This window comes from Corythoichthys intestinalis, chromosome 13 (assembly GCF_030265065.1).
Source record: "Corythoichthys intestinalis isolate RoL2023-P3 chromosome 13, ASM3026506v1, whole genome shotgun sequence".
NCBI lineage: Eukaryota > Metazoa > Chordata > Actinopteri > Syngnathiformes > Syngnathidae > Corythoichthys > Corythoichthys intestinalis.
Genome location: NC_080407.1, coordinates 44,115,669 through 44,139,186, shown reverse-complemented (window position 1 = coordinate 44,139,186; position 23,518 = coordinate 44,115,669). Strand labels below are relative to the sequence as shown.

The window sequence follows — 23,518 nt, the reverse complement described above, 5'->3', positions numbered from 1 at the left end:
GGTGAACCCTGACAGAGCCGCGCCTGATCTCCGTCCCGCTTCCTGGAACCAGGGAAGGGAGGGTGGGCTTGTTAGCCTTTGTGGTCTCCGGGAAGCAAGCTGTGCCGTAATTGAATAACAGCGAGGTGGCTACATCAGCAAGACTCAAGAGATGTCTCCCTCTTTATGTCAATCCTCTTGGATGATAAATGATTGGCGCTGAGGTGTGTGAGGGAGGGACTGACAGAAGGGGGCTAGCGCAGCAAAGTCAAAAAGTACACAGAGCAAATCAAAGCGTATCTTATTATGCCCTCAATCATCTTTAAAATCATTCATAAAGAGCAAATTGTCTCTGCCAAATCAGTCGGGCGCAGCTGGGCTATTCTACTAAAAAGACAATGTAGACTCTGGTCCGATTTCAAGCAAAGTGGAGACAACTTTAATCAAAATCTATCGCCGCTCCTGTAATTGCCGGCCAGTGCCTGTTTTTGACAAAGTATCCTGACGAGGGAATTAACGTCGGCGCACTCGTGCGTGTCCGAGGAATAATGCTTTGGGTTCACTGACTGATGGGAGCCATTACACTTGAAATTAAGTTGAATGTTCCCCTTGGAAGAAGGTGATTTTTGACCGTCAGGGTATGGTGCTTTTCGCCTCACTGCCTCCAGATCAGGACAGGTAGTAAAAAAAGTTATAGGGGGCTCCTTTATTTACGATGGGACTCAACTTGTGACTAGTGTTCCACCGATACCATTTGAATGAACTTCAATTGCTTTGGTCGTCTACTAGTGGTAAACTCATTGGAATTCACAGCAGAAGGATGATTGGACGCAACACGATTTGATCTTAAGTAGGGCGGCTCGAAACTAGCTCTCGAAAAGTATATATTCTGCATGTTATTTCTGAATACTCCTCGATATCAATGTTATTTTAGTGCCGTATCAGTAATCACGGTGTGACAAAATATCGAAATGATATATCGTGAAACTTTGTATCCCGAAAGGTTATCGATATGCTCCTGCCAAGAATCGACATATCGTTTTAAAACGGTGTCAACAAGTTGCTACCAAAATCTTCAACTAGAATAGTGTCTCTGTTGCCGCCATTGACGACGCTAGACGCCTTTTCACACTGGCGTCAGCCCCATGGCAAGCGCAAAACAGGAGGAGCCACGTAGCCTGCCGTTGACGCTGTCAGGACGTGAAAAGTGGCAAGCCAATATACAGTGGGGCAAATAAGTATTTAGTCAACCACTAATTGTGCAAGTTCTCCCACTTGAAAATATTAGATAGGCCTGTAATTGTCAACATGGGTAAACCTCAACCATGAGAGACAGAATGTGGAAAAAACACCCAGAAAATCACATTGTTTGATTTTTAAAGAATTTATTTGCAAATTATGGTGGAAAATAAGTATTTGGTCAATACCAAAAGTTCATCTCAATACTTTGTTATGTACCCTTTGTTGACATTAACGGAGGCCAAACGTTTTCTGTAACTCTTGACAAGCTTTTCACACACTGTTGCTGGTATTTTAGCCCATTCCTCCATGCAGATCTCCTCTAGAGCGGTGATGTTTTGGGGCTGTCGTTGGGCAACACGGACTTTCAACTCCCTCCACAGATTTTCTATGGGGTTGAGATCTGGAGACTGGCTAGGCCACTCCAGGACCTTGAAATGCTTCTTACGAAGCCACTCCTTTGTTGCCCTGGCTGTGTGTTTGGGATCATAGTCATGCTGAAAGACCCAGCCACGTCTCATCTTCAATGCCCTTGCTGATGGAAGGAGATTTTCACTCAAAATCTCTCGATACATGGCCCCATTCATTCTTTCCTTTACACAGATCAGTCGTCCTGGTCCCTTTGCAGAAAAGCAGCACCAAAGCATGATGTTTCCACCCCCATGCTTCACAGTGGGTATGGTGTTCTTTGGATGCAATTCAGTGTTCTTTCTCCTCCAAACACGAGAACCTGTTTTTCTACCAAAAAGTTCTATTTTGGTTTCATCTGACCATAACACATTCTCCCAGTCCTCTTCTGGATCATCCAAAGGCTCTTTAGCGAACCGCAGACGGGCCTGGAAGTGTACTTTCTTCAGCAGGGGGACACGTCTGACAGTGCAGGATTTGAGTCCCTGGCGGCACATTGTGAGATTATCACTGGTCTTGTATGTCTTCCATTTTTTAATACTTGTTCCCACAGTTGATTTCTTTACACCAAGCGTTTTACCTATTGCAGATTCAGTCTTCCCATCCTGGTGCAGGTCTACATTTTTTTCTCTGGTGTCCTTCGACAGCTCTTTGGTCTTGGCCATAGTGAACTTTGGAGTGTGACTAACTGAGGTTGTTGACAGGTGTCTTTTTTGCCAATAATGAGTTAAAACAGGTGCCATTAATACAGGTAACGAGTGGAGCCTCGTTAGACCTCGTTAGAAGAAGTTAGACCTCTTTGACAGCCAGAAATCTTGCTTGTTTGTAGGTGACCAAATACTTATTTTCCACTAATTTGGAAATAAATTCTTTAAAAGTCAAGTATTGTGATTTTCTGGGGTTTTTTTCCCCACATTCTGTCTCTCATGGTTGAGGTTTACCCATGTTGACAATTACAGGCCTCTGTAATCTTTTCAAGTAGGAGAACTTGCACAATTGGTGATTGACTAAATACTCATTTGCCCCACTGTATAACATGACAATATCCTGGGCATTACTGAATGCTTATGACAGAATGTCATCCGGCAAATTATGTCACAAGCTCCATTTATATCCAGCTCAGATCTTTTACATCCATCCAAACGTGAGATAATTTCCCTGATGACGCGAAATGACATGTTTTAAGCATTCATTAATGCTCATGACAGTGTCATATCATAATTATGATTGTCCTATGACAGTCTTATGTCGCCACTGTCAAATAAAGTGTTATCAAAAGGGGTGAAAGTGGGCCAGAACGGTCAGGAACGCAGTTCCGGTATAAGATTCAGGCCCAGAACACAGTTCCGGTATAAGATTCAGAGCCGGAATGCTGTTCCAGTATAAGATTCAGGGCCGGAATGCTGTTCCAGTACATGATGCTTTGATTCCGAAAATATGACGGTAACTGTTAAAACGGTTTGTTAAAAAACAAATAAAAAAATAAAAAAATGCTAAGCTGCCACACATGCATTTCATCTCCAAGAAGAAAACAATCTACCAACATCAGATTTACATACACAAGTGTTAACAACAAGCATAATAAAGTGCTTGTGTAGCGTCATCCGTTTCCACCAATATTTATTATTTATTTTATTCCACGGACGGCATGGAGGTTTCCCCAGCTGCTGCAGTCATCTGAATCTGACGATGATGAGTCACATCAATGTGCGAATGCACGCAGCAAAGCAAACCGCTGAGACTCATTTATCCGTTCAACTGACTGACATACTGACATGTGATCAGCAGAGATAGTTGGCTCTGATTGGTTCAAATGTGCATGTTTTCTGGACAGCAAAAATAAGAAGAAAAAAAAAGGGTTGTTGAATTGATGCGACATGCGACAAAAAAGGGCAATGCAACATAAAATGGATCAAATCTTTAAGCGCAACGAAGGAGTTGAGGAGGCTTATTTATCATATTTAGATTTATTTGCTCAGATGGGGTGGTTCAGAACATTTTAGCTGTCAATGTGCACTTTGGACTTATATTTGTTCATTTATGTTAGGCTACTTATTCATTTCCTTATGATTTAAAAAAGTCAATGTTTGTGCGATCTTCAAAATATATTCCATTTCACGCTGCATAAAATAATTCATTTGTACTTATTTTTCTGAATGTATGAAACTCATATCTTTATTATTAAACAATTTTTTTTTTTACATTAACTTCTATTTTATTATACTTCCTATGTTCTTGAGTAGTTAAAATTGAGATTTGGCATTTAGTATGTGAGGAAATGAGGGAAAAAATTAGAAGATGGAGGTAGGGGTTATTTCTGTTTTTGTACTTTTATTTTGCAAATCATTGAAAAAATACAATTTTGAATGAAAATCAGTTTTTGTATGTTATAGAAATAACTGCTAAAACAGTTTTCTTTGCATTTCAGTAGTTTAAGAGGTTTGCCCCACCCCCCAAAAAAAAAATAAAAATAAAAAAAATCATAAAGAAATACAATTTCTGGTTCCGTGGCGACCTTCACATCGGGGAGTTCCGGCAAGAAATTCTAGCCACTTTCACCCCTAGTTACCAAATAGCATAACTAGCAATTAATGAAACAACTGGAACAGTAACTGAAGAAATTATTAGCACATAACCTGAATTTTGATTATTTAAATCTAGCGCTGCAATTCATGCTAGGAGGCATGTTGTACGATAACAGTGTTGACAGCAGGTGGCAGCAGGGATTCACAGTCTACCCCAAGGGAGCAGTGATGGCCAAATGAAGCCTTGCAGCTAATTGGTTCAAAGCTTCCTGGTGGTCTTATGACAGTCTCATAATGCCGCTGTCAAATAAAGAGTTACCGGTTAATATCTTTTGTTGTAAATATCCCATAACACAGGGAGGACAGCTGTGGCTCATGTATGAACAAATAGCGTTTTCCTGTCAAATTTGGTGGCTTATAGTCAGGTGCGCCTTGTAGTCCGAAAATTACGGTACTTTCGATGTTTGGATAATGGGCAATGGCGTTGTTTTCAACTCATTGGATTCCATTGACGACACCAGGCAGATGGCAGCATTCATTCGCTGCCAACCCTTTAAGTTCAAATGGATTGGACGTCGGGTAGCGATGAACTCGATTAAATTCCCAGCTCATTAACAGCACCAAAACCGTTAAAACTAGCTGGTTGGTGTCCGTGTTTAATTTTCCGGAGAAACGTTTGCTTGCTAAATAGTCCATTTCCCAAACGACTGAAGAAAATGCAAACTCTCCCCAAGTACAATCACACCCGCAGAAATACCGCGAGCTTTTTCCAGTAATTATCCCAAATTATTCCCCTATTATTGTCACCGCAAAGGTCTGTCAGAATGTAAATGGAATTCCCCGGCGCGGTGATTGCCTCGTGTCGCCGCCTCGCGCGTTATCTCGTGATTGCTTTGCTAACATTTTGGGGTTTCAAACAAATTAGAATATTTGAGCCCCGTTAAGGAGATAGCGCACTTCTTCCAGTGTTCTCGTTCCACGCGGCGTGTTGAAACGATGCTGATTAAAACGCCTTGAAACTGAAACCGGCGAGTCGGAATGGTGTCACGTAGAAGACGGGGGGAAAAAAAACAAACAAAAAAAAACGCGTGTAATTCAGAGAACTTTAATCTGTAATGAAAAAACTTTCAATGTTTCTCCCCAGAGTTGGAATGAAATGGTGGAAAGTACCGTCAACCAAGCCCTGTTGAGATGCAATTATATGAATCGTCTCATCTTGAAACGCAAGTCAAGGTAAGGCAAATTTATTTGTATAGCACAACTCTACACAAGGTGATTCGAGGTTATTCAAATCTCATAAATATCTGCGAGACACAATTAAGAAATGAAAAATAAAAACGCAAATAAAAGGATGCATACAAATTCAGTTAAATCAGTTAAAAATCAAACAAATAGAAATAAATCCGTAAACGGATAGAGAACGGTTTGAACATGAAGAAATCTGAACTTTTAGCCAGATTGCTGGAATCTTGCCAGCCGAAACCGTGCTCGCGCATTTCCAACGACCCGGGCCGGCGAACTGACACACCCGGCCAAAAGGCCAAACTCCGCGCATTCACCTGAGTCTGAACCCCTTGTACTTACTCCATTTTAAAAGCTATAAAAAAGGCTTCTTTGAAAGAATATATTTTATTCATGCTTATAAAACACAATTATCAACTGCTGTGAAGCTATATGCTTGCATGTGAGACTCTAGTTTCTTTGGACTCTTTCGTCCCAGCTACAGCTAAGTTCCCGAGGTCTGTGGAAAATTCCCAAGTCGAGCTGTAATAAGTTTCACAGTAAGCATCCAGTTTTGAGGAACAACAACAAATAGGGAGAAGCAGTTAGAGCTGACTCACTGAACTAACCAATTATCGCGCACCACATTCCCACTGTTATGACATGTTTCTGACCATGTGACTTTGTAAATAAAAAGGCTACGCGTGCTTCGATAGGTGGGAAGACTTCTGTGAGTTCTAGCGTCGCATTTGCCGAAACCCCGTGTGCACGTTAAACCATGAGACTCGAGTGGTTTCTGACTGCAAATGGTTTTATCCCCGACGAGTTGGGAGGTTTTTCTCCTTGTGACTGTCATTTGAATAGAATACTCCGGGTGTTTTATTTCCTGACAGCTTTGAAACTCAAGTTGACAATTTATTCCAAGTTGGCAGCAATCATACAGAACAGAGAGATCCAGGCGAGAAGGCAAACTGGATCCAGGGTCACCATATCACAAGTCAACAAAAGATTCCAGAGAAAAATGACAACGATTCGTTAAACATTCAGTCTTTTTGAAGGCTCTCGCGGAGCGGGAAGAAGGGTGTTGTTTAGGATAATCTTCGGTTGCAGATTGGTCTGTATAATTTGCGCGCCACAGTTGCGGAGTCACCGTTACTGAGGCAGCCTGAGTAGGAGGTTTTGTCCACCTCAGCAACAAAGAGTCACTGAGTGTTCATATTCTCAGCTTTTGTCTTCTTGTGTTATCAGTTGGATATCAGGTGTTCCTTGTGGTAAGGCAGCGTGCCTCACCCTTGTTCTGGAAAGTCCATAGATGGCCGCATAGGAGGCAGACTCGTTCCAAGGTAACCGTAACAGAAGTCAACAAAAGGTTCCCGAGAAAAATGAAAATGATTAGTTAAACATTCCGTTTTTTGAAGGCTCTTGCGGGGCTGGGAGAGGGTTTTGGGTCTTTGGGTCTTCTTCTGTTGATAATTTGGGCGGTCAAGCTCGTGTGTCACCGTTGCTGGGTCATGGTTAATGAGGCAACGGAGGCGGGAGGTTCGGCTGTCAAACTTGGAGTTCTTTTTGTTATTGGGTGTTGCGGTAGTACAGGACGTCCCGCCATTTGTTCTCCATTTGTTCTGGACTGTCCTGAAGAGCTGATGGCGGCGTTTTGGTGATCCAGACATGGGCTTGTAGATGCCTTGCCTATTACCTGCTGGTTAGCGTCAATCTCGCTCAGTCAGCTGCATGACCCACGCGTTGGGCTTCCGTGGTCAGAAGGCGTCCTGTATCTGTTATGCCCTTATCTGCCCGTTGTCTTGGCGCTGCAATTTCCAGTCATTCCATGTCCATAATATCAAATATATTTATTCTGCTTGTTTCTCTTAAATTATGATATCAATGCTTTTTATTTTATATTAAATTCATTAAATATGAAAAAAGGTACCATTCTCTTCAAACAACAGAGTTAAAACAATAGCATTTTTGGCTAACTGTTTGAGCACGCCATAGATCTTCAGGCAATTTTTTTAAAGGTGACAAGCATACGTGAATGAATTCTTGTTCTTGGAACGCGCAGCCAGGGGTACTGCCAGGGATTTTGGGCCCCATTAAAAGATATCACTTTGGGCCCCACCACCAGTGCTGGGACACACACACACATTTAGAGTATCAGCTACGTAATTTCCTGCATTCTGGTGAATCTTTACACATTAATTTGTGCATTTTCTGCATTAATTTGAGATGAAAATATATTTATGTAAACATACAGCGTATACAGCAATAATGAATAGACTGATATAATCTATAAGAAATGTACCGAAGGCCATCTTTTACAATCTAAATATATTTTTATTAGAAATATTCTCAAAGCAAATACCATAATGAATGACGTAGAATAAATATTTTGACTTAACTATACTACAGTATACACTACAGTATACAGTATACTACTGTTTTAGTATGAAGAGCTTGCTAAGGGTTTTCCTGCTGTACTTAAATGTAAGCTAAAAGTGGAGCATACACTAGCTAGCAAACAATTACAGTATTTCTTTAAGGAGTAGGCTTGGCCCCATCTGGAAACGATCTCTACTATAGGCTACAGCTCCGAAGCAAGGTCCCTTGTTAACAAACTACATACAATGGATGACAAACTAAATTCAATAAATTCTTGACAAAACTGATTCAAGCCGATTTTAAAAAAGAAAATTTCCTCACCAACTTTTAACATCGGTAGGATACCAAAAAATGCCGTCATTATTTGGAATCCATGTTTTTGAGTAGGTGAATATCGCTCATTGAGGCCGGACACAAAAAAAAAACATCTTAAGTAAGAGGGAAGTGTAAATAAATTATAGAATTAAGATATAATAAATATAAATTACCCCCAAGAACAGTCAGAGACGTAGAACAACCAGAGGACATAATATATAAGAAAGACAGGGCTGGTGGTAAAGGATAGCTTGTTGAAACAGGAGAATGTCATTGTCAGTTGCGTAAGAAAAAGGTTCGGATAAAAAAGCTAAGGCTATGCTAAGGTCGTCTCGTTTTTTTGTTCTTTTTCAGCCCCTGACACTCAAGCCATCTCTTTAGCTGAACATTTTATGTTCTTCCACATCTTTGCGAGTGAATTTGGCACCAGGGACATCATTTTCGGACAGAATTGGAAGGTTTAGCTCTGTAAACATCTTCTTCGTACACGATTTCCATTCATTTCCTATTGGGGACAAACGGTGACATGTCCTCCCTTGCTTGCGGTACGCCATTCATTCATGCATGGACTGTATATAAGTAAATATTTTGGTCATAGGCCATTAAATGTGTTGTCGACCAGCAGTAAGATTTTATAGCCTATCCCAGACAATTGCAAGTCCTGAGTCCTACCTGTTGTGGGCAAGTCGAGTCGGGTTATGAGGTTCTAAAGATGATTCGTTTCAAGCCAAAGGTTGTAAAGACGAACTGGCCTTTTTATATCCTGACATCAGCCCACTCTGTACCAAATGCAATATCTCAGACTGCTCAGTTTCATATGTTTTGGACTTGTCCTAAACTTAGTAAATTCTGGACAGAGGTTTTTCATTCCCTCTCACAGATTTTGACAGTGAGGGTGGAGCCCAACCCCCTTATTGGTTTGTTCGGAGTTTCAGAGGACTTTCGAATATCTTTTGAACAGCGCCGCACTCTAGTGTTTGCCTCCTCCTGGCTCGTAGGTCTGTCCTCCCAGGCATGAAAATCTCTCACCTTTCGGCGAAATTCGCCGTTTTGAAGTAAAAAATGGCGACCTACGTGAATTGCGTAGATCCGAGGAGAAATTCTTTTTGGGAGGAGGAGGGGGGGTCGGGAGGTTTTATTTAATTATTATTATTGTAACGAATCGAGTTATAATGTGGCGAGGGTGTTAGCATGTGTTCCTGAATGCACCTTATGACGTAGAGGGGTGAGGAAGGTGCGGGAGAGCGAGGGACGTGCCTTCCGTGTTTACGTTTGTTCTGGCGGGGGAGATATGTGCGTTGGCTGCGGCAGATAGCAGTCGTGTTGTTCAATAAGTTTCCACAAATAAAGAATTTCAATCTGATAAAACGGTTGACTATTATCAACGTTACATTATTATTATCATCATGTGATTAACTTAGTACGTAAACTGAGCACTTAAGAAATCGGTTCTTTAAAAAATGTCACACTTGGACAGTCATCAAATCCTTCTAGATGCTTCGCTGACGAGAACCAATCATCGGCCCAAGGTGCGTTCCATTATTCCAAACGCGCGCACTCCTTACTGTACATGGAGTGCTCGGAGAGCCTTTGGGTGGCATTGCATAGCTGCGAAAACAAAAAGCAGGACTTATCCACACCGGGGCAGACCAGAGCGCAGCATACACACTTGCCTGTATTTGCCAGCAGATTGAATTTGGTGAGTAATGGTTTCAATCGTTTTCACATTTTGCGATATAAAAAAGTTACTGCCGTTCGTTGCAGCTTGCGTTGAACACTGCCAGAGCTAGCCAAATCTCCCATGAAAAAAAATAGCTCCCGTTAAATTGGCGTCAAGCTTGTGTATTTAGCGGTAATATAAACGAAGAAACACACTGTTGAGTCAAATTAAGCGGCATGCTCTCGGATGGAGGTGGCGCCTCACATCGCTCCCGTCGTCCGCCGGAGACGCGTTATTTTCGGCTTGGATTTGAGCTGATGGCCGGTGTCGGCACAACACCGGCCCGACGAGTGGTGGGAATGAGTCCTGCTTCTTAAAGCTTTTCAGAAATACAGGGATCCCTCGTTTTTCGCGGTTAATGGGGACCAGAACCCGCCGCAATAAGTGAAAAACGCGAAGTAGCCCCCCCCCCCCCCCCCCCCCCCCCATTTTTTTGTGCGTGTTCAATGCATTTATTCAGATTTTACATTGGAAAAAGGATACATATATATGACATGTTTTTTCACTTTTTTCACCAAAGTATCATTTATAAATGGTTTTCAAGCACTTCAAAATGTAAGAATTATGATAAGTTTTAAACATGTTACTGCCCCACCGAATTATTTTTAAACAAGAATAAAGTAGTAAGAAAATGCTTGGCTTTATCAAATGCTTCATAGTGAGTCTACTCAAACCCTCTCAGGCTTTGGTAAACGGTGATTGACACGTGTGCAAAGTTTTTCTTTTTATATATATTTTTTTGTTTGAAGCAACTTATTTGATTGAATAATAAAGACACAAATGTCCTAGCCAAAATGTGGCCCAAACGCAAAACAACATTACTTCAATGGAAAAATTTGTTTCAATCAAGTAAAATAGTTTTCAAATGCTTTTTTTGTCTCAAATTTATTTTTGCAATCAAAAACATTTTTTTTAAATTGAAGTGACATTTTGGGGATTAAAAGTGTATACTGTATTTTGATTGAAGCAACTTTGTTTTTGATAGAAGTAACTTTGTTTTTTGATTGAATAATAAAAACACGATTGAATAATAAAAACACAAATCTACCGTCGTTATTGAGAGAGAAAGAAATTAAGAAAGCTTTAAAACTAAAAGCCACCGGGGAGTCTGTTTTTTTGTTTTTTTTAATATTTATATTTCATTACATAGACATGCCTCGTAGGGAAGGGAGATTGAGGGATAAAAAAAGGAGTTAGATGAGGCTGCTAAAGGCAGTGGATACCTCATCAGCTGGGTGAATAGCAGACCTGGTAAGAACAAGTTTGCAAGGATAGTCGGGTATTAAATACAATTATAAACACAATTACAATGTTATGTTTCTATAAGATTTTATGTCATTGCTTTATTAATCATTAGGTGCTAGAGTTGTTAAGTATGGATAATAATGAAATAATAGTTTTGAGAAAACTGTGCTGTTGGTGGCTCAGTGACCATCTAATGTGGTTTGTTCTCAGATGAACAAGTTGAGGAAGGAAGTTTTGATGCAGAGGTTGAGGGAAGAAAATAGGCAGACTGACTGAGTCAAAGCCAGAAAGTGTTGATGACAGTTTTGATTTCTATTCACTGTTGCCCCCTCCCAATTAAAGTATGTCACAGTCGCAGCCAATAATTATCTAAAGCTGGTTAAAATTGAAGTTATGTTGTTTTAAGGTGTATTAAATACTTGTTCATGTGCTCCTTTTGATCTACGAGCACCCGCCCCTCCACCGGTCTCTGCACGGCCCTGCTGAAATACAGTGTGGGTCGACAGAGCTCAATATTTTGTTGGGGTGTACAGTGTACTGGAACATATTTCCTCCACACCCTTCTCACCTTTTTAACCCCTGACCCATTTTCATGCCTGCCTCCTCATGTGGGTGGACCCACTCCCCCCACACACACCAATTGGTTGACGGCCTTAATGACATATTTGAAAATTGAAAAGATCTCTCCATCATTCTAATGGGAGATTCCTACGTGCCTGGGGACCTTTTTTTAAACATGTGTCAGTCCTCTTAAAGCGGAAATGTGAAGTAAGGTTGGCCAACCATGTTTTTGAATAATATCAATGGCTAAACAATTATAAGCATATTTTCGTTGTTTTTTTTTAATGCAACCCTTCCAGATTCTTTGTTTAACCCATAGCAACGCCCTTGAAAACGAAACTGCTTTTCTTCGGCAATCTTCGGAAATGACGTCACACCTATAAGTGCGAGAGAAGTCCGCCGTAGAACAGTATTGTTTGTTGCATTGTTTCTCGGTAAGATGCCATGGCGGCGTGTGGTGATGTTTTGTTCTCACTCTAACGATAAGTTGTTTGAGTGGCCAAAAGATAGCAGGGCACGTAAATGGACATCTTTCGTTCTCACGAAGCGAATGAATTTCAAGCCATCATCGAGTAGTGTTCTCTGCTACAAACACTTTGAAGATGCCTGCTTCCTTAGCCGGTCTGCTTATGATCAAGGATTTGCCAAAAAGTGAGTGTGATTTTGGATAGATGACTTTGTCAAAGCAGAGCTGCCAACCGTTGTGGAATGTACAGTAGAAGCTAGTGACGTTAGCCGAAAGCCAACTCGTGGCAATAGTCATGGCATAGTTGTTGTTGTGTTCGCTACGTTAAGCGTGTTTAAACTGTGCGTCATCTACGATCTTGTCCGAAAGGGTTAATCCACTGTCAATCGGGAAAGGAGTGTGGATGTGCATATAAGCGGGTCGGCGTCGCGGTAATTCACAGTCACGTTGCCATAAGAGACACACACCGCCGGTGAGTCTATGCACATTTATTTGTATTTGTATTATGTATTTCCACCTTCATGCTTCAAGCATTTGATTGCATTTGTACGGTTCAGCGTTTCTTTCACGGTGATCGCTTTGTAGCCTTCTAGTTTGTGTTTTATGAGAGCCGCTAACAGGTGAGAACTAGCGTGTTGGCATTGAGTCAATCTCGCAGCGAATCAGCGAGCGGCTCAAATCACGCAGTGAATGATGGGAAATGTAGTCTCGGGACAACACTGAAGTGGTGCTTTGTAATCTGTTCGCTTGTGTGAAAAAACTACATTTCCTCACGCCATTAGACGCCACTTCCTGCCGAGAGCCCCAAGCTCTGTTTGTACTGTTAGCTCCATGTGTTAATAAAGAAACAAAGTTGTCAGCATGTCGTGTGTACGATACCTTTGTCAACAAAAAGCTCATAACAAGACACTATGCACGATCCGTTTAAGAGACGCTGGGACTGGAAGTAGTAGTAGCTGGTAGTACGAGGCGAGGCGGAGATGAGCGGGAAGCAAAACTTCGCGGTCGAATGTGAAGGCAGTCCGCTATTATTTTATTTTCTTATTGTTGCCACAATAAAGTGGAGAAAGCCATCAACAACTCATCTCCTTCTTTCCCCCCAACGTTTTTATATTATTATTTTATATGCACGAGAGCTGCCGGATCTGCCAAAATGAACATGCAGTCTGATTATTATTTTTTTAAACAATGTCATCAGATAGACAAAAACATAAAATTATGTGCAAATGCCTGCATCTTCAAATCATGAAAATAATAACAGCTTATTTTACCAATCTTGTAATCTCGATAGGTCTTGTCTCCATTCCATGTCAGGTAGTCTAGGCACATTGTTTGCATCCTGATTAGCGTCTGGCTAATACATGTTAGGTCCAACATAAAATTCCAAGCTCCTCTTCTTCCTCCAACTCTTCAAAAACTTGGATCTCCTCCCTTGCGCTCGATTTATCGCTTATATAGCTGTTTGAATCATTGTTTGAAGGGCTTTGTATGGCGGCCGTATGTTTGGAGCGCTGCCATCGCTGTTCTCGGTGTGACGTATCACTTCCGGATTCGTCCCCTTTCAGGCTCGAACTTCGGAAACGCGATTATTTTGTCAAATATACAACCAGTGTTGTTAATCTTACTGAAAAAAAGTAATTAATTATAGTTACAAATTACTTCTCCCAAAAAGTAATTGCGTTAGTAACTCAATTACCTGAATGTAAGAGTAATTAGTTACTTGGCAAAGTAATTGGTGATAATTACTTTTTTTTTTTCCCCTCAAAAAAAAAAAAAAAAAAAAAAAAAACATTGGCCACACTATGTGAAGTTTTTTGTGGAGGTTTTTAGTACAATTGGCCAGAGCCCAATTCTTTACCCTAATTTACCCTTTACCCTGAATCAACTGTTAAAAGTTGTTAAAATTGCTCCCATTATTGCATTAGTTCCCTTCTCTCTACTTTCGACATATGAAAGTTTTAAAACTGTTTCATCATTTAAAGATAGATTCAAGTCAAGATTTTGCCGATTTAGAAGTATTTTAGATAAAAAGTCACTTAGGTTCGCTAGGAAGGTTCTCTACAACAGAGCCGTCCTAAAAAGCCTACTGCTTTAAGATGGCGGCTGTCTACTAACGCATTTAGTGCCATGTCTGTCATTTTGCATCTAGTTATATCTATATACAGTACATGTGATATCTACCATAGCTACCATAATATGCGGGCGTAGTTTGTCGACTATCGGCTACAACATGTATTATTGGAGCTACCTAGCATCGCGTTTGCTCGGCGTCAGAACTTTCTTGCCTCCTCCCCGCTCCCGCTCTGCTCTGTGTCTCGGTGAGTCCGTCTCCCTCAGACTTCTCGACCAATATAGTAACGCATAGTAACGCATGCTTTTCCGTCCTCAGTAACGGTAACGGCGTTGCCAAGATGAGAAAAGTAATTAATTAGATTACCCACTACTGAAAAAAATAACGCAGTTAGTAACGCCGTTATATTGTAACGCCGTTATTAACAACACTGTATACAACATATAAATTATTTTTTCATGCTTTATTTGTTGGACAATGTTTAATTTCTTTAATTGGGACCCTATTTGGCATGTTGTGAAATTACTTCACATTTCTGCTTTAAGCCCTTGCCATTCCACAATCTGGCATCTCTTTTGTTTATTGTATTTACACTTATTATCCAAAATCATTACTAAAACTCAATGTTCAAGCAGCTCAAGCGAGTTAAGTCCGAGTCTCGATTCTGAGTCCCTATGGCTTGAGTCCAATTGTCTGGTCTATCTTTAGACTCACAAGAAGCTGGTGTAATGATATTTGTAAGAACTGGCTTCCTGATTGATTTTTTAAGACCTGTAAATACACCTACCTCGAACTTTGATATTGAAACTTTTCAGGTCACATTAAAATTACCAGTAACGAAACAGGTTACATATGATTTACTTACTTACTTACTCTGTGTTAGATGTCTTACTGGCTGCAATGTGAGCGAGCCAGGCATCCCTTAATCAGTTTCCCAGCAGTTCGAACTCTTGAAAACTTTCTCATTGTCACTTTGTGCCGCATTGACATTGGCGTCCTCGGCGCCACTTTGATCAGAGGACTTCCATCGACTCTCAGCTGGTACGTGCGTCGCGTTCCCTCTAATCAACCACACCTGGCGATACACCTGGCAGTCTTGTCATTAGTGGAATTTTGCGATTGTGCCAAGCTGCCTGCCTCCCCTTGTCTGAGGCTTTCGCAAAAGGCGGGATTTCGCCTCGCAGGGATGCATTTCGGACCCGACAGGAAGACATTCAGTCACAAAACACTTAGGCATGTCTGAGGCCACATCGAAGAGGGGAGGATAGTTAAACAAGTTTGGACTTCCAGGACCTGCTATCTGGAAGTGTTCCTTTGCTGACATGTGGAAAAAGCAAGGGATAGAAGTTGTCCGCTAAGGAGGCCTCTGGGAGGTGGAGGGAAAGAATAATAATTGTGACATGCTGCTGAGTCTAAAGAGGGCTTCCTGCTGAGAGAGTGGGAAAAGAAAGAGCTACTCTCTCTTCTTCACACCTCTTGACATCCTGGAGTAGAACGAGTCGGACTGAAGAGGGAAGCAGAAAGAAAATGGAAGCCAGGGGTTGCGTAGGAGGAGATTGGTGCACCCAGTGCCCTCATCAACACTTATCCTTTGCCGCTGGGGTCCAACGGCTCAGCTGATACAATGAATAATTCCCAATGTCCTCTGGCCCTAGTGGTGACCTGGCAAAGAGAGTCTTAATTAATGCATGAGCCCAGTCTGCTCCCACATGAGAGAGCTGTTGCAGATTGGGGCGATTAGATAATATTGTACGACAGAGAGCAAAATATCCCGCTGTGCCGCAAGCAAGAAGGCATTGTTAGGTGTTCGTAATTGCCTGCGTTTGCAGGCCACGCTCTTTTAAAGTGCCCAATGTCATCCAGATATCCAGCAATGTCAAGGTTTGTGTTTGAACCTGTTTCCAATTTCTGGAGACACTGATGCGTGACAGCCGCGACCAGAAACGGGTATTCACAAATTTTCAGGACAGTGCTGACAATGCTCCGGAGTTTGTCTCGGCCTCCCCTAAAGTCAGATACCAGCTGCCACTTGCGTGTGTGCTTAAAAGTCCCAGAGAATTCTTGTACTCCTAATAGTCCCAAGCAATGGCCGATTTGGCCTCTAACCCGTAAAACCCTGAGGTGGCCAAAATGACCCAAGAGCTTTTGAATTGGCAAGATTTTCTCCGACACACAGCTACCACTCATATGTAACTTGACATATATTGTGTTGTTACGCAGCCCAAACGGAGGGGAACACACCACGGTTGAACTATTCATGTGAGTTTGTGTCAGTTCAAGTCAAGCTACATTAATGGGGTTTTACACATTTTTATTAGTGTGTGTTGTTTTACAATTTTACTGTTGGAAAAAAAAATTCTGACAGTGTATCTGTGGGGCTTGTACAGTGGGGCAAATAAGCATTTTTTCAACCACTAATTGTGCAAGTTCTCCCACTTGAAAATATTAGAGAGGCTTGTAATTGTCAATATGGGTAAACCTCAACCATGAGAGACAATATGTGGGGGAAAAAATAAAGAAAATCACGTTGTTTGATTTTTAAAGAATTTATTTGCAAATCATGGTGGAAAATAAGTATTTGGTCAATACCAAAAGTTCATCTCAATACTTTGTTATATACCATTTGTTGGCAATAACGGAGGCCAAACATTTTCTGTAACTCTTCACAAGCTTTTCACACACTGTTGCTGGTATATTGGCCCATTCCTCCATGCAGATCTCCTCTAGAGCAGTGATGTTTTGGGGCTGTCGTTGGGCAACACGGACTTTCAACTCCCTCCACAGATTTTCTATGGGGTTGAGATCTGGAGAATGGCTATGCCACTCCAGGACCTTGAAATGCTTCCTACGAAGCCACTCCTTTTCACTGGCTTTGTGTTTGGGATCAGTTTCATGCTGAAAGACCCAGCCACGTCTCATCTTCAATGCCTTTGCTGATGGAAGGAGATTTTCACTCAAAATCTCTCAATACATGGCCCCATTTATTCTTTCCATTACACAGATCAGTCGTCCTGGTCCCTTTGCAGAAAAACAGCCCCAAAGCATGATGTTTCCACCCCCATGCTTCACAGTGGGTATGGTGTTCTTCGGATGCAATTCAGTATTCTTTCTCTTCCAAACACGAGAACCTGTGTTTCTACCAAAATGTTCTATTTTGGTTTCATCTGACCATAACACACTTTCCCAGTCCTCTTCTGGATCATCCAAATGCTCTCTAGCGAACCGCAGACGGGCCTGGACATGTACTGGCTTCAGCAGGGGGACACGTCTGGCAGTGCAGGATTTGAGTCCATGGCGGCGCATTGTGTTACTGATCGTAGCCTTTGTTACTGTGGTCCCAGCTCTCTGTAGGTCATTCACTAGGTCCCCCCGTGTGGTTCTGGGATTTTTGCTCACCGTTCTTGTTATCATTTTGACGCCGCGGGGTGAGATCTTGCATGGAGCCCCAGATTGAGGGAGATTATCAGTGGTCTTGTATGTCTTCCATTTTCTAATAATTGCTCCCACAGTTGATTTCTTTACACCTAGCGCTTTATCTATTGCAGATTTAGTCTTCCCAGCCTGGTGCAGGTCTACAATTTTGTCTCTGGTGCCCTTCGACAGCTCTTTGGTCTTGGCCATAGTGGAGTTTGGAGTGTGACTGACAGGTGTCTTTTATACTGATAATGAGTTAAAACAGGTGCCTTTAATACAGGTAACGAGTGGAGCCTCGTTAGACCTCGTTAGAAGAAGTTAGACCTCTTTTACAGCCAGAATTCTTGCTTGTTTGTAGGTGACCAAATACTTAATTTCCACTCTAATTTGGAAATAAATTCTTTAAAAATCAAACAATGTGATTTTCTGTTTTTTTCCCCCAACATTTTCTCTCATTTTTGAGGTTTACCCATGTTGACAATTACAGGCCTCTCTAATCTTTTCAAGTAGGAGAACTTGCACAATTCGTGGTTGACTAAATACTTAAACTTTTTGTGGTCTAAGCATTTGAGCGCTCCAAACTCATGTTCTAAAGAAAAGGCCTTGAAGTTTGGAGGGGAAACGTCTCTCGAGGGTGTGCTAAGTTATCGACAAAAGGCACCGATCAGCCGCTTCTCCCACCCGGCAGGTGAAAACAATCGTCTCTCGCTCCGTTTTATTCCTTATTATGTTAATTTGACCCCCTCCTTTTTCTAATAGCCAGCTTTGACTTAGGAATGTCTGCCGGTGATTAGCTTCATTCTCAGCTCTGTGATGAATAAGGTGGCAGGCTGCAGACGGGCGATACAAGCAACATGATGGCTGTGCAACTATCTGGTAATTCTTCAAATCTGAAGAACGTACCTGCAGCAGGCACTAATTCCTGCAGTAAGAGGTTGTGTTGGCTGCTCTGCATATGCCAGGTATTATATCACTGATCTCCAAAGAAATTTCTACGGCATAGATTGCCAACTGTTCTGCCGCGACACATTAGCGTCACCGGAGGGTTACGAGAGTACGAGCTCTATTAGCTAAGCTTTTCTAAAATTGCTTTATAAAGAGTTTCTGGTCATTGAGTATAGCTCAGCAGGTGTAGCACTTTAATGCTTTGCCACTTACAAGTTGCCCAGATGCTCAAAAGCTGTCAAAAGTAGCCCGGCGCGGGCTTTGAGGTTAATTAAAGTTGCGAGCCCCTGCGGTGGGTATGACTCGCCGAGGCCAGGACTGAAGAGGACACAAGTTGGAGGTCAGCGAGACCTTGTTAGGTGGAGCGGCGGCTTGACATGACAGCCACAGGAAATGGCTGGCGAGGTTCAGAGGAGGGGCAGAGCGAGGGGGCCGCAGCTGCACGGTGTGAAGGTGAGAAGTTAAAACTGCTTTAGCGTAGCCTTGCGTGGGAGATGATTGCAGACCCCCGCCGCCATCGCCAGCCTCTGTTCGGGCTGAACATTAGTGAGGAAAGGGATGTCTGATGAGCAGCTGTACAGGAGCTTTCCACTTCCTGCAAGTTTGTTCGGCAAGGTGACCTCCAACTAGCTTGGCGCCGGTCCCTTGGCCCGATCTGTGAAGCTCACCGGAGGTTTTAGATGTTACCCAAATCATTGCCAACAATTACAGTGGGATGAAAAAGTATCTGAACCTTTTGGAATTTCTCACATTTCTGCATTAAGTCGCCATCAAATATTCATATTTTAATGAGGATAGTATGCAAACAATGACAGAAGGCGGAAAATAAGTGTACAATTACATTTAATAATTTGTGGCCCCCCCTTTGGCAGCAATAACTTCAAACAGACGCTTCCTGTAGCTGCAGATCAGTCTGGCACATCGAGCAGGACTAATCTTGGCCCATTTTTGTCTACAAAACTGCTGTAGTTCAGTCAGATTCCTGGGATGTCTGGCATGAATCGCTGTCTTTTAGGTCATTCCACAGCACCTCAATGGGGTTCAAGTCTGGACTTTGACTTGGCCACTCCAGAACGTGTATTTTGTTCCTCTGAAACCATTCTGAAGTTGATTTACTTCTGTGTTTTGGATCATTGCCTTGTTGCAGCAGCCTCGTCTGACAAACCGTCTCAGGTTATCCTGCAAAACATCCTGCAAAACTTTTGAATTCATTCTTCCATTAATGATTGCAAGTTTTCCAGGCCCTGAGAGAGCAAAACAGCCCCAAATCATAATGCTCCTACCAACATGCTTCACGGTGGGGATGAGGTGTTGATGTTGGTGAGCTGTTCCATTTTTCCTCCACACATGACATTGTGTGTTACTCCCAAACAATTCAACTTTGGTTTCATCAGTCCACAAAAATATTTTGCCAAAACTTCTGTGGAGTGTCCAAGTGCCTTTTTGCGAACATAATTAGCAACTTCATCCGTGGAGTCCTCTCATGAACACTATTCTTGGCCATAGGTTTACATATTGTTGATGTGTCCACAGAGATGCTGGACTGTGCCAGTGATTTCCGTAAGTCTTTAGCTGACACTCTAGGGTTCTTTTTTACCTCTCTGAGAATTCTGCGCTGAACTCTAGCCGTCATCTTTGGTGGACGGCCACTCCTTGGGAGAGAAGCAACAGTGCCAAACTCTCCCTTTTTGACAACTTCTCTGACTGTCGATTGGTGAACATCCAGACTTTTAGAGATAGTTTTGAATCCCTTCCCAGCTTTAAACAAATCAAAAATCCTTGATAGCAGGTCTTCAGACAGCTGTTTTGACCGAGCCATGATGCACATCAGACAATGCTTCTCACCAAGACAATTCTTACCAGGTGTATGTTTTATAGTGGGCAGGGCAGCTTTAAACCACTCATCAGTGATTGGGCACACACCTGACTAAAATTGTTCGGTAAAAATTGGTTTCAATTGCTCTTTAAGTCTCCATAGGCAAAGGGTTCACTTACTTATTTTTCCCCATTATGTCATTGTTTGCATGCTACCCTCATTAAAATATTAAAACTAGGGCTGTCAAACGATTAAAATTTTTAATCGAGTTAATTACAGCTTAAAAATTAATTAATCGCAATTAATCGCAATTCAAACCATCTATAAAATATGCCATACTTTTCTGTAAATTATATATATATTCTGTAAAATAAATTGTTGGAATGGAAAGATAAGACACAAGATGGATATATACATTCAACATACGGTACATAAGGACTGTAGTGGGCATTTCACTCTACTGTCATTTAAATCTGTCTGTGCTGTCCTCACTCCGAAGCGTCTACTTTTTCCAAAGCTAGACAGCTAGTGAACGACGCCTTAATAATCAGACTTCTTCCTTTTTCATCTGATTTATTAATAAAATGGCCTCAAACCACTGACCTCTTTAGACCGTAGTGAAACAACAACAAAAAAGTACACAACATTGCATTAGCAACAACGTTAGCTTAGCACGCTATACAGGTTCACTAAACATAAACAAAAAGCGTCTCATACAAAAAATATAACATTTCGCTTACTAACATAATATGTACATTCTTTACAACAACCATACTTACAGACAAATCTTGTCCAAGGATCATATAAACACAAAATTATCAGCCCAAGACGTCGTACAGCCATAATGAAGAAAAGAAGAAAATAATAAACCATGTCGCAAAGCGACCACAAGAGTTCGCTGTTGGACAGCGCAAAAAGCCTTGCTGTAAAACTTACCAAAAGGCAGAATACTTTCTGAGCGGAACATGTGCGTTAATTGCGTCAAATATTTTAACGTGATTAATTTTAAAAATTAATTACCGCCCGTTAACGCGATAATTTTGACAGCCCTAATTAAAACCTATAAATGTTTGGGTTGTTTTAGTTATAGAAGACTGTTTTTACATCAGTGTGATTTTGACAAAGATCCGATCACATTTGATGGTGATTTTATGCAGAAATGTGAGAAATTCCAAAAGGTTCAGATACTTATTCATACCACTGTACAAGGCCCGTTTCTGTAAACTCGCCACACTTTGACTTGTAATTTCTCCAGTCTCCCAACCAGACGTTTGTGGGTTCAAGCCCCTACCCTGGTGACCATGCCGAAGTATCTCTGAGCTAGATACTGAACTAAGGTGACAGTCTCACGTGCGTTGAGTGTCTTAGAGGTGGAGAAAGCGCTACATAAGTGAAAACTAATTACTAATCTTCCCAAGCCTGGGTCAAACAAGAGCACCTGACTTGCTCACGTTTTGATCCAGAACCGCAGATTAACACGTAGTAACATCTCACCTAAAGATGAAGAGGTGCTCAGTTACTCCCAAGTTGTCTCATTAGCAGCAGCTACAGGAAAAAGAGCAAGAATTGACATACTTTACAGCTATTCTTAAGATAACAGGTGTCTCCTAGCAGGGGCGTCGCGGCACAGATTCCTCAGGATAAGGATGCAGTGTTGTGGGGAGCTCTTTTTTGTCAAATGTCCCACTTATACTGTGTATATTTCGGAGTTGAAGTTAGTTCTTGCAGTCAGGTACTAAGGAACTCTGCCTGATTTTTAAATAGGACATACTACAGAAAACTTAATTCCTCCAACAGTCACTTCCATTGGCGTGTATATTCGTCAAGAGATTGAAATCAACCGGCCTCGTTCGACCTCCTAGCGCCGACCTTGGTTGTCATGGCAACAAAAGCCGTATTTAGCATTGTTTCCTCAGCGAGCCGTCGCTATGTAAAACGTAAACTGCTGGATTGCTTGAAAAATGGTCCAAATGGAGGCTCATATTTCATTAGCGTGAAGACTACCCTGCTCATTTGCTCACTCTGTCAATGGTTGTTTTTGACAGCTGCCAGTCCCTCCCAGTCAAAATTCTTTGGACATCTACAGTGTATCACAAAAGTGAGTACACCCCTCGCGTTTCTGCAGATATTTACAGTGCCCTCCATAATTATTGGCACCCCTGAAAAAGATGTGTTTTTTAGCATCTAATATATACACATATATATATATATATTTTTTTTTTTTTAATTCAAATAATATGGGACCTTATTGGAAAAAAAAACAAAAATCCAACCTTCAATACAAGTGCATTCATTCAGTGGGGGAAAAAAAATCCCACATAAAGAAAAAATTATTTGACATCAAATAATGTGTGTCACAATTATTAGCACCCCTGGTGTTAATACTTTGTACAACCCCCTTTTGCCAACAAAACAAGGTCTGGGGACTGAGATGGCCATGGGAGGAGCTTGATTTTGTGTCTGGTGAACCATTTCTGTGTAGATTTGGCCATATGTTTAGGGTCATTGTCTTGCTGAAAGACCCAGTGACGACCCATCTTCAGCTTTCGGGCAGAGGGCAACAGATTTTGATCTAAAATGTCCTGGTATTTCAAAGCATTCACAATGCCATGCACCCTAACAAGGTTCCCAGGGCCTTTGGAAGCGAACCAGCCCCACAGCATCACTGACCCACCCCCATACTTCACAGTGGGTATGAGGTGCTTTTCAGCATGCGCATCTTTCGTGGCACGCCAGACCCACTTAGGCTACGTTCATACTACAGGTCTGAATGCACAAATCCGATTTTTTTGTCATATCTGTTTTTTTGGCGTGCCCGTTCAGACTGCCTTTGTCCATTGAGACCATTCAAGTATTACGCATGCGCACTAATTCGCAGTCCGACAAGCGCTGAGCAAGACGACCCGCATGCACAGAAGCATCAAAACAAATGACCACACATGCTGGCTGTCATCCGTCATTCCAGGGAAATTGTATTTTGCTTTTTAAAAAGAGGACACAAATAACAGACATAAATAATCCCAGTTTAGGCTTATATTCAAAAAAATGGATCGATAGCATGCACGCACTGTCTGTGCATGTCACACACACATATACGCGCAGTTTGCCCCGACTCTCGGCCGTGTGAGCAATGTTGAAATATTGCTTATATGGAGCAGACAGAAAACCGATCGTTCTCAGGCTTATCCTCAACCCATTTTTATTTTTTTTATGA

The 23,518-nt window shown here is 41.8% G+C and overlaps 1 protein-coding gene across 3 annotated transcripts in view; it reads left to right on the top strand.

Annotated features, from left to right (window-relative positions):
* The window catches only part of LOC130928518 (uncharacterized), a 407,312-nt gene that overhangs the window by 92,572 nt on the left and 291,222 nt on the right, over window positions 1-23,518 (top strand). For all 3 annotated transcript variants that reach the window (XR_009066693.1, XM_057855193.1, XM_057855192.1), the window contains exon 3: window positions 5,296-5,384. Coding sequence is in view for 2 of the 3 variants with exons in the window: in XM_057855193.1 (XP_057711176.1) it covers window positions 5,308-5,384 (77 nt within the window). In the remaining variant the exon portion in view is untranslated. The remainder of the gene's footprint in view (window positions 1-5,295; window positions 5,385-23,518) is intronic.